General features: G+C 32.7%; 2 protein-coding genes across 3 annotated transcripts; both read right to left on the bottom strand.

Moving 5' to 3' along the window:
* Nucleotides 1–1,516: 1,516 nt before the first annotated feature.
* LOC114168494 (protein IQ-DOMAIN 14-like) lies at nt 1,517–4,632 on the bottom strand. 2 transcript variants are annotated; one of them, XM_028053334.1, is made up of 6 exons: nt 4,171–4,632; nt 3,670–3,769; nt 3,217–3,582; nt 2,705–2,923; nt 2,418–2,549; nt 1,517–2,335 (listed from the first exon to the last, which is right to left on the bottom strand). In XM_028053334.1, exons 2-6 carry the CDS (start codon nt 3,736–3,738, stop codon nt 1,721–1,723), a joined length of 1,401 nt encoding a protein of 466 aa, XP_027909135.1. In that variant the 5' UTR covers nt 3,739–3,769; nt 4,171–4,632; the 3' UTR covers nt 1,517–1,720. The 2 variants fall into 2 exon arrangements, with proteins under 2 accessions (XP_027909135.1, XP_027909134.1); XM_028053333.1 differs by having other exon boundaries at nt 3,670–3,776; nt 4,171–4,629.
* A 3,744-nt stretch (nt 4,633–8,376) lies between these two features.
* LOC114169493 (disease resistance protein RPP13-like) lies at nt 8,377–11,306 on the bottom strand. Its single transcript, XM_028054666.1, has one exon. The coding sequence runs from the start codon at nt 11,138–11,140 to the stop codon at nt 8,381–8,383; it is 2,760 nt and encodes a 919-aa protein (XP_027910467.1). The 5' UTR covers nt 11,141–11,306; the 3' UTR covers nt 8,377–8,380.
* Nucleotides 11,307–12,320: the final 1,014 nt, after the last annotated feature.

Below are 12,320 nucleotides of genomic sequence, written 5' to 3'. Positions count from 1 at the left end.
CTTCTGTTGTTGATAGGACAACATATTTATCCTATGATCAAATTGAAACTATCCAGTTTCTTATTTTGTTTAACATTTGTTGTCTTATATGACAACATAACAATTCCAAATTCTGCTCATATACTACATATAAACACAAGATTATTTGGAATTATACTCAGTTATCTGTTAAGCATGGGAAAGTTGAGATTTTTATTGCTGCAGATTTAGGTGGGCAATGAAGGCCATTTTCAGCACGAGGTATAAAAATTAACGTGTTGCTAATATGGACCAGAAAGTGAGAAGAAGCCTAGCTAGGTAGTAGTGGCGGACCAATCCATGAATTCAGTTTTTTCACACTGTGATTTTGTTCAGTTCATACTTTGAAAAGTTGCATAAAATGGTCGTTTTCGATCAATAATAGAAGGAGTAGTAGTGACTAGTGAGCCTCTCAAATTTCAACGCGTGAAATTTCTGAGATCCAAGACCCTCTAGAATGAGATGTTACTTTAACACTGTGTGCATTATAATAATGAATGTTATTTGTGGAATGAGTTCTTAAAAGGCAGGCTCCAATAGGTCAATTTTATGTTCATGATGGGTGAATCTGGCACATGAAAACTGACGCAGAAGGTCTGAAAAATATGTGTGTTGTGTTGGTTAGGTCTAAGTCCATTGACCAATACCAATACGTGAGTTGAATCCATGTTTGAAAGTGTCACATATGGCACTTTGCCATAGTGGTGGAAACCTTCGCTGTCACGTATCAAATTAATCGTGCAAAGTGCAACCGTGTAGCTTTAGAACATGGAGAGCTTCTATAGAACCGTAGACTTGAGCACTAATTTTTTTCCAACACATTTTTAGCATTCCACGTGTAACAACAATGGTCAAACAAATCATGTTGTCATCTATGCATGTACTGTTTATAAAGTTACAATATCTGTCAATTGTTTTTGACTTACTTCAACAAGTTATGGAAATAAGTCACAAGTTAACCTTATATGAAACCTATTTCTTCGTCAATTACAGAAAAATAATTTATGTAAATACTCAGAAGATAAGTAGAACAAGTACACACACTGCATATTTGGGTTTCTGTCATCACATAACAGGTCAAAAACATGGTTTCCCTTTCATTTCATGTCTTGAAATGTTGATGAAATTCATGAATCAAAGATATAACTTTTTGAAGTCCAAAGGAAGGCCCAAAATGCTTCCAAACAGTACATGGCACTTATAGTTTTCCTTTTGGGCCTCTCTTCTTTCTCTATCAAATCAAAGATTCAATCCCTGTTCTAAGGAACATAAAGAAAGCTGAAATTCAACTATAAAATCAGGACAAAACTTAGATACAACAGGGTATGCTATGCTTTATTATGTCTTGTTTTTACTGTTTGTAAATAGTTTCTAAAAAACAGATGTATGGGGAGAAAGTGTAAGAAAAAAACATAAATAATAGAAAAATGAAAAGTAGAAATTAAAACAACACTATTTTACATAAAATTTTAATTCTGATACACCTATGAAAGATTTCTTTTTTCTTAAAAGGACAAACAAGCAAACAAATGCATCCCTAATTAATCAAGGAACTAACTAACTACTTTCTGTGACATTAATGTTCAATTTCCAACCAAAATAACATCCAATGGCATATATATCATACATAGTTATAAACAAATGATGTTTTCAACACGAAATTGTGTTAATGCAAGCAAGAGTAACATCAGCATTCAAAGATTCATTTGAAGGAACCTTGAGGACCCCAATTAGGCAGTGAACAATCTGAATTAATACTGAGATCCTTGATAGTTCTGCTTGATTTTATAGGCACTGAAAGGCCCTTAAAGCTTGGAGATCTTTGCTGGTTACCACTAAACTTGGCCATCCTACCACCACTAAGAACCTCACTGTTAATGGAAGATGCAATGGATAGCTTTTTCTTGCATGGTGAATAACTATCAGAATTCATGTCCACATTCCCCCCTGTCCTTATTTTTGGTGAGCTTGTTGATCTTGCTTTTGCTTTTGCTGATTCTGTTGCAGCCATGTATGCTGGAGTTGCAGGAGAGCTTGAAAATGATTGGTCTTCTCCCACAGAACACTGTCTCCTGTGAGGAAAAGATCTTCTTGAACCAAGTGTTGGAGAATCCAATCCTTCAACTGGGTTTTGCCTGTTAATACTTCTCACCTTAAGTTGTCTGCTTCCATATTCTTCCCCACTCCTAGCATGAGAGCTAAAAACTGAGTCTAAATCTTCAAGTTCTTTACTCTTTGAAAGTTGTGTATCCACCCACTGCTCTAGCCAGTATCTCCATCTTCCATTTACTTTACTTCTTTCTGACTCTGCTGACCTCTGTATGGTTCCTGTTGGTTAGTTTGAAAACCTTAATGTGCAAAAGAACAAGGTAAAAACAAATGAAAGAGTACAAGCTTACTCTATGGTTAAATGAGTATTCTTTTATTCTTTCTCTCTTGAGAACTGTTTCTTTCATGCTTATGCAAGAGGTGTCTAACTCTTCCTTTGATGGAGTGCTCTCATCACACTTTCTTTCACTGTTTGAGTCCATCTGAAACGAGAAAACCATGTTTCAAATTCTACAATGTACAAGGATATATATAGTAAACAGCAACAACATAACTGATAAAAAAGCAGAATGTGGTTGTAGCAGTTTGATAATTAACAGCTGCAATATGATGCTATGGTGTAACCTGTTACACTCACCCTAATTATCTTGTCTTTTGAATCATGCATCTCATCATTTTCATTGTAGTCACATCTCCCTTCAACCATTTGGAGCCTCCTTGCACAGACCTGTGATTGGATGCTCACAATGGACTGCAAGCTCTTAAGAGTACTCATAGCTTGGCGTCTTACTGCTCTGCCACGAATGATAGCTTGTAGTTTCACTATTCCCTTCAATGCCCTCAAAGCCTTCCTTGCCTGTAATTTCTTATCAGTCAGTGAATTGGAGAACACAATGGCAGAGAATAGAGTAAGCTAAACTTGGTTTCTTCTTCCACTTATTAGTATTAATTTCTATCACTACTAGTACTTTTTTTTCTTCTAATTCTAGTTATTTCATGTTAAGTTCATATCTTTCCTCATGTGAGGACTGAAGGAGAAGTTTCTTAGTTAATCTGAACCAATCAGTGAGGATTCTAGAGGTAAAGGTTATGCAAAGAGTTCTTAAGGTGACACAAATCAAAGAAAATGACTTGGACAAACTCACTCACCAGGTAACCCCTAAATGCAGTTTGAATTCTGATAACTGCAGCAGATTCTTGAATGTCCCTCTTGCACTGGTATGTGAATTGAGGAGCAGCATTACTAGTTTTGAGAGGTTGAGATTCTTCTGACTTTTCCTTGCAAATAAGGGAAGATTGTGAGACCCCAGTGAGGCGAACAACCTCAACAGCAGCATGTGCAGCAGTAACAGCAGCTTCAGCAGCTGCTGCTGAGGCAATGGCCACTGTTAAAGCATGTTTGCTTTGTTCTTCCTCTGCTTCGCTTAGTGTTGTCTCTTTAGATGGAAGTGGAGCTGTAATTGAAGGTAATCTCTTGCTCTTTAGCCTTCCAAATATCCATTTCCTCCTTTTATCCTTAAGAGAAAAAAAAAAGTTCTCTGTCTCATGAGAAACAGAATCTAAGTCAAAGACTTGATTTTAGAAAACAAGCTTAAGACTTACCTTATCTTGTGTGGGATCCCTCAAAAAGAGCCTCTTCACCAGACTAAACCAGCTCTTCTTCTTGGCCATTTAACAATATCACATGGGTCAGCTTCAATATCTGTGATCTGAAAAATTGCCCATAAGCATATCCTCTTCTACACAATATATCTCGGTGTGTGGTTATCTAAATCTAAACCTCTACAATCACTTTTGAAGAGTGGATGTGTGAAACGTACGATTGGTTTGTGGCGAGGCATTGATTTAAGTATTGTAATTGTACAACTAAAACGTTAGACGTGTCCAAAAAGACGAAACAGTTTGCAGAACTTGTCGTAGATTTAGATTCTTAGTTGAATAAGTAGTGACAGCAAAGTCCAAACACATGTACACTAATCAGAACCTTGATTTCTGAGCAAAATTAAGCATGAATGCACACAAACCAAGATAGTTGGGATAGATTGGGATATATTAGGAATGTAATGCAGATTTGGAGAGAGATCCAAGTTAATAATCACTTACCCATTTTCCGGAATCCCATAAAAAAGATTAGTGGCACCGTTTCAAAGTGCATTGCTGTCATTCATTATAGTCAGATGCAATAGCCTCGAAAGCAGCAAACATTCTTTATAATATGAGTTACCCAAACCAAGAATGTGGATTTCATCAGTGAATGTGCACAAAGACCAAGACTTTTCCTCTAGAGGAGCAGAAATTCCTATTCCTGGCTAGCACTGAAACCCTCTTGTGGAGTGGCTATGACTTTTATGTGGGTGCAACTGCAATCATTCATAATTTCCCTCTTCCTCAATCTTCATGATGAGTTTCTCCTGTTCCAAAATGTGGGGTCTCCAAGAGAGAAAGTAAAGCTCAAGATAAAAGCATAGTTAGCCACTTTGTTTTCATTAGCCATTCCTCTTGAGCTTCATGTTCTCATTTTTCTCTCCATCTCTCTTTTTTCCAACTGTAGCAGACATGTTCATATGTCTGTTGGGTTTGAAATGACAGAACTGCCCCCTGTTGATCTCTGATATCATCACTAAACACCAAGCAAGAGACTACCCTTTTGTGGTTGTGAATTATCTGAGGGAGGGTAGGGTCAGAACTTCATGTGGTATACGTATGAATACCATATACTAACTTGTTATAGAAAAAATGGATAGAGATAGAGAGATAGAGATCTGAATGTGTGTATGGCATTGGTTTGCACCACTTGTCATTTGTTTGTATCATATATCATACAAGTTTGGCCTAAACATAAATTCAGCTTGCTTTTTGTATGTATGTAAATGGAAAATGTAGAGAGAAAGAGTTAAATATACGGTGAGAGTTGATTTATTTGTTTGATCCTGAACAGGTAGGCATGTGTTGAGAGTAGTCACATCATATGAAGGAGTGAATATATATATGTACGATTAAAAGCATTATTAGAAATGTGGCATGACAGTGTTAGAGAAGCATTGGGAGACATTGTTGACATTGTTACAGGTAGGAGTGGGGAAGTGCATAATTGAGCAGTGTGGAGTGTGGACACATAGTGTGCAAAGGGTAGGGAATGTGGGGAAAAAAACAAACTTGATTTGGTTTATAAGGAGGGAAGACAGCTGTAAAAGGACCCAAAAAGAGGGATTGTCATAATACATTCTCACCTCATCTTTTGAAAAAGAGTGAAGTGAATACAGAGACTTTGGTTTGGTTCTAGCTGGAGAAGCAAAAGGAGAAAGTCTGACACAAGAGTTTACTTATAAAAAAAAACAGCGTTGAATGCGGATTTTTAACGGCTAAATTTTAACAATTTTTTTTTACAAAACTAATAATAACACATATTTTTTAAGTAATTTTTCATTTTTTTTATATTTCAAAATTATTTAAAAAATATCGTCTCAGATTATTAGAAAAAATGGTCAAATTTGTTCTATGAATAAGGAAAAAGATGATTGTCTGGTGGAAAATAGACTAATCATGCAGGTTTTGTTAGCATTGTCGATAAGGACCAACTCTCTAACTCTGCACCATTAGAGCGAGAGGTTTCGGATGGAGACGCTATTTGAGAAACTAAAGAGATCAGAACATGAATGGTGAATGGTGGATGTTGAATGAAAACAAACAAAATTGTTTAAGACTTTTGTTTTTTTTTAAAAAAAAAAAATAGGCAGACGAAAATTGTGTTTGACCTAATTTTTAAGACTTTTTTTCTTATCCAAGGAAAAAGCGAGCCGAACAAATTTTCTCAATAAAAAAGTAGTTTTAAAATGTTAGAAAACAAATTTTAAGAAAAAAAATTATAGTTTATTGTACAGAAGACTTTTTACCTATATTATTTTATAATTTTTTTGGGTATTTGTAGGTCAAACACAATTAATTATAAGAGATATTAATTTATATGTCTCCAAAATCTTTGACGTAAACTTATGTTTCTTTGTGTTTACAATTCTTAATTTTATTTTTATTTTTATATATATAAAGATGATCTACTCTTTTGTGTTTATAATTCAGAATTCTAATTTTATCCTTTAAAATATAATTATTTATTAAATTTTTAAATTTTTAAAAATTGACCGTTATTTTTACAAGTTTTTTATAAAATCGTCTTTGCTTCTTTTCTTTTTATTTATTTATCAATTGTTATTCTCTCATCTTTTATGATATATTTTATTTTATTTTTAATAAATATAATTTTATTTTATATATTAACTTAATAACATTACAACGACATCACATACTAATATAATATCATCCATACGTAAAAAATGCATACATACAAGCGCGAAAGCGCATGTGTCTAGGCTAGTGAAAAGAATATGTTTGTTGTATTTATAAAAATTCAGAATTCCAATTTTATCCTTTAAATAATAATTATTTATTACATTTTTAAATTTTTAAAAATTGACCGTTATTTTTACAAGTTTTTTATAAAATCATCTTTGCTTCTTCTTTTTTTCTTTATTTATCAACTGTTGTTCTCTAATCTTTTCTAATATTTTTCATTTTTTTTAATAAATATAATTTTATTTTATATATTAACTTAATAACATTACAATAACATCACATACTAATATAATATCATGCATACATAAAAAATACGTATACACAAATACGAAAAACACTTATCTTTACGCTAGTGAAAAGAATATGTTTACTGTATTTATAAAATACGTATGTCTATTACATAAATTACTAGTGTAGATTTTTTAGTTTTTATTTTTTCTATTTTACATCAAATTTATGTCGTAGATTTTAAGAAACATAAACTTACGTTTTTCACAAGTATATTTGAACTATAACATACATAAAAAATCTAAAATAATATACATAAATTTATGTGTTATTGTACACTTTCTATGTTGGTTTCATAATTTGAACAAAATATGTACTTTATGTAGCGGCGACCATCATAAAAAAGACCTTTGCTCCACTAGTAACATATTAATTAATCTTAAAATTTTACAATTTTTATTTACCAATCAATTTCTTTTAATTATATTTTATGTTGGATATTCTATTATTCATATGACATAATAATATTGTAAAGTATTTCAAATAAATTTAAAATAAAAAAGATCACATTTCAAAGAGACATAATATTTTTATTGTATTAATTAATTAATATTTTAATATGAAAAAAAATAGTGTCCATCGGTTGTCAATATTATAAAATGTATTATTATGACTAATGAAATAAATGTTGTACACAGTAATATCATTATGCGCAATAATTAAACATCGCTCACATGTGTATGAATTTTTTAAATGTCTATATTTAAATTTTAAAAGTAGTAATTAAAAAAGTAAAATTAAAATAATAAAATGTGTATATAATTATAAATAAAATAAATTTTAATTATTAAAATAAAAATTATTATAATTATTATTGTATAAATACTATTATGGGTAATTATTTAAATTTTAAAAAAATTATTAAAATAATAAAAGAATAAATAATTATGTAATAAAAAGAGTAGTAATTAGCGAGAACAAGAAGGTCTATCCTTTTGTAAATATAATAATAATTTAAAATTTCATGTAATAATATGGAAAAGCTGCACAAAATCACTGTTACTGAAAATATAATTCGGTGTTTAATAACGTAAACATTTTATTTATTAGGTAATATTTTTTTTTTACTTTTTATTAATGATTTTTTTAAATTGTAAAGAATTTTTTGTTTTGTTAAAATAATTTTTATTATTTTTTGATCATTAAATATATGCTGATATTTAAAAAAAATTTCCAAATTCTTTATATATTTTTGATTTTATTATACCTTCAAATTATTAAAATAGTAAGAAAATGGATATAAATATAAAAATGAGAATATACGTTGAAGATGATATAAAATTTTATCACGGTTGAATTTGATTATGAAAATGAAAATGATTTTTTTCTGTAAAGATAAATATAGAATAATAAAACCCATCTCCTATTTAGAATACAGATTCAAAAGCAAGCTGATAAAAAGAAAAAAAAAAAAACAGATTCAAAAAAATAAGTAAAACTATGTAACCAAACAAAAAAATATAATGGGAACTCCACAAAAAATATTTGTCTATTGTCTTTTATTTCAATTTATTTGAGAAAATCTTTGAATTCTTTTCAAATACCATTTATCTGAAAAAATATTTTAAATTATCATTCAGATTTAAAAAGTTAAAATTAAGATATTTTTAATGTTTAATATTCTGATAAATTTACACTTCATAAAATAAAAGAAATTACAAACTCCATCTATTTTTCAACAAATAACAATTTGAGGTTCATCTATGACTAATTGAACCCCATTGTTTAATTCCAAATTTCTTAACATGCAACCCAATTGATTTGAAGGATTGGTTACATGCACTTTTTTCAAGCCACTCAAACACCACAATTCCTTTGGGAGATCATCTAACATTTTACACTTGTTGATGATGAGACTCTGAAGCTTCAACATTGCACCATTTTCTAATTTCCACTTTCCAACTCTCATATATGTCATTTGAAACACTTCCAGTTGTGGGAAGCCACCTCTGGTGCAATTCAGGTCAAAGGAATCCCCAAACCTAAATGCATATCCCCAAAGTCTCAAAATTTTGAGTTTGGTGTGATTTTCCAAACCAATCATCCCCTCATCAGTAATGCACATAATACATGACAACGTTAATTCTGTAACGTTCGGAGGAAATGTGACCACAGAGGTTAGAAGCTCCGAATGATTCTGAATCTCTAAGACAGTTATACTACTGAAGTGCCCTAGGCTTTGAAATAGTTCTTGGGGCGTGCATCCATTGCGCCTTTCATACCTATCTTCGAAGTGAATCTCGAACTCATTCAAATGACTTGATTGCTGTAGAGTTTGCAATAATTTGGGCAATTCTCCTTCGTATGCATGAGCCACTTTCAACCCTATCTTCTTAAGATTGGGGAAAGTTTCTTTTTTTATCAGAGATGTTGCTTGTCTGTTGAGTAAAAGGGCAGAGATGGTTTGAAGATTCCACATCTTCTCATCTGATCCTGAACAACTGCCTCGTAGCCTGATAGGCCCAAGTGTACTCAAATGTCTTAAATATTTGAGTTTCCACATCTGGATAGGGAAAGAGATTGGAATCTTATACACCCAAGGACCAAAGTCTATAGTTTGTAGATTCCAAAGGTTAAGTATTGAATCTGGAACAAATCTAATATATGTTGCATCCATTCTCAAGTACCTTAAGTGGATGAAGTTCCCTAGTTTGGAAGGGATCTTTAGGAAGTTGTTAGGTCCAAACTCTAACACTCGAACCAGTTTGAAGTCGTCCAAAAGCCATTTCCACTCTCTCCCATGAACATCATAAAGTGGCCCAAAGAAAAACAGGGAACGGATACAAGAATGGTCATTGTTGCTTGAAGAAATGTAGTGACCCATGTCACTCTGAATGGACAGTCTGCGGGGTTTTGTAGGGATTAGAATGTTATTGTCTGTGCAAACTTCAAAAACTTTGTCCTCTTTGCTCTCTGAAATGCAAAGATCTCGAAGAAGATCATGAACCTGGCAAGTCTCCACGCATCCATTAGTCTCCACTTTTGCTACTTGGACCAAACTACGATCAATGAGCTCGTACAAGTAGTCTTCTGCAACGTCATCTGGGTCTCTGCTCCCTGTATCTTGTATAAAACCCTCAGCAACCCATTTTTGCAATAATGGTCTAACAGGGATTTCAGAGTCTTCAAGAAATATCCCAAGATAGAGAAAACATGGTTTTAATTTCCTTGGCAAGTTATCGTAACTGAGATTGAGAACTATATCCTTCACTTGGGTCTCGTCCTGAGTAAGATACCAATTAACATGACCCACCACTTTAGACCATTCTCTATGTGACTTTTCCTTGCTGGCTAACAGCCCTCCCAAGACAATGATGGAGAGTGGTAAACCACGACAACTTTGAACCATCTGCTTTCCCAGAGACTCCAGATCAGAAGGGTAGTCTTCACCCCTAAACACTTTCCTGCGAAACAACTCCCAACTTTCTTCTTCATTGAGGAATTGAAGATAGTGAGGAACATCATGGGCAGCATGCAAGGCCACCTCTTTCAAACGACTTGTGATCAATATTCTGCTACCTCTGTTGTTGTCTGGAAAAGCATCTTGCACCTCGTCCCAATCCTGCCTTTTCCACAGGTCATCTACCACCACAAGATACCTTTTCCTCTCCAAGCAGTTCCACACATGTTTCTTCAGCTCCTCCTCACTCAAGCTATTAATGTCTAGAGTGTTTTTCTTACCTTTCTTTTTGCCTCTGCATTGCTGTTCAAAATCTGGCATCAAACGCTTAAGAAGGTCAAGCAAAAGCTCCCTAAGTCTGCACTCGTTTGACACATAAACCCACGCGTGACACATGAAGTGTTGCTTCACCTGGGTGCTGTTATAGACCTTTCGGGCAAGGGTGGTCTTCCCCAATCCCCCCATGCCAATGATAGAGACTACTTTACGGTTTGAACCACCTTCGAGGAGTCGGTTGATGACATCCTTGGAGTCCTGGACAAAGCCAACCACATCTTCTTCCTCCACATTTCTTCTTAGCTTCTGCACTGATTGCGCCCTTTTCTCCTCTTCCTCTTCTTCTGCTGCGGATTGATTACTGGTTTCTTTGAAAGCATCATATTTGTCCTTGTTTTCGCGTATTTCGTTGAGAGTGGTTTTGATCTTGTCTATTTTTTCGGCTACGTCATGGAGCAACCTTGCTTGGTGAAAGCCACGGAGCATCCTCCCCAGAATGGTTCTCCTCTTGTAAATGGAAACTTTGGCTACGAATGTGTCGATGAGATCCTCAGCTAAGTGGGACACATCTCTGATTTGGTTCAACACTGTATGTTCCATTCCCTTCTTGCTCCTTGTGCTACTGAGCAGCTCTTTCATCATTTGAAGCTCGTGCTGCAGGGACTGGATCCTGTCCTCCACGCCATACAGCAAGTTAGCTTCGCGTGCCACAAGCTGAGATAAGTGATCCAAAACAAAGGAAACTACACTCTCTGCCATTCCAGCGGAACGTGGTGTAGATTTTGATTTGATGGAGAAAGAGGAACAGGGATTTACTAAGGGAAAGGGAGTTATATGATATAATCTTCTCCCTGTGAGCTTCGATTAGAGCTCGCAGCCACATGCCAAAGAATATCTAAATATATATGATGGGAAGTGGTGACTATAAAAAATTTACAAAGACTAGGATTCAAGACTTGAGGTTTTTATTTTTCCATTGACGTTGCGTCAACCATGAACACGGTTCAACCGAACCTTCCCCATAGCGCGTAATCGCACTTTCCACTCATTTTCCATTGGAATATATATATAATTGATTATGCATTTACTTAGTTTTTTTTTTCATCGAATTACTATGTAGGTGTACATATTTGATTGGGTTTAATTTTTTTTGTTATTACTGATTCAACTTAGGGTCAATTACGTTAAAATTTTGAAAGTTTATTTTTTCTGTCACAATTATTACTTCCGCATCAATCTAATTAGAGTAAAATATGATAATTTTTACAAAAATTAATTTAGGATTTTAAGTTAATTAGTCAAGTTATAATAAGTTTTCTTTTTCTAAATTAATTAAAGTAAGTCATAACAAGTTGGTCTAAATTAATTGAAGTAAATAAATAAATTCATAACAAATTTATCTAAATTAATTCAAAACTTAAAGAGAAAAAACATAACATATTTTACTCATAATACAATCATAAAAACGAATTTAATATCATTCATACTAAATCTATCACTCAGCCTATATAAAATAAAAAATGACAAATATTTTAAATCTATAAGAGTAAATCAGTAATTTAGAGTATAACATTAAATCAATTACTAAACATCTTTAGTATATATTTTTTGTAAAGAAAAAACAGAGTATTAACTTTTTGTAAAGTGTTAAGGATTCAAATATGTTTATCATCTATATCTATATCTATAACAATAAAGAAATTCTTTTTTTTGCGTCTACATTTCATAATACCCGTTTTACTTTTAGTTATTTTAAAAATTAATTATTTTATAAATAATTTATTTTTAATCATTTTTTACAAATCTCTTTTTAAATCTCTTTTGTTTTAAATCATTATTTAAATTTTCTTTTTACATATTTTATTTTTTTTAAATATTGTTTAAATATTGTTTTAACAACTATTTTAAATATCTTATTTTTTTAATATTGTTTAAATAT

This window comes from Vigna unguiculata, chromosome 11 (genome assembly GCF_004118075.2).
Source record: "Vigna unguiculata cultivar IT97K-499-35 chromosome 11, ASM411807v1, whole genome shotgun sequence".
NCBI classification, from domain to species: domain Eukaryota; kingdom Viridiplantae; phylum Streptophyta; class Magnoliopsida; order Fabales; family Fabaceae; genus Vigna; species Vigna unguiculata.
This window is presented reverse-complemented; position numbering and strand designations above follow the sequence as displayed.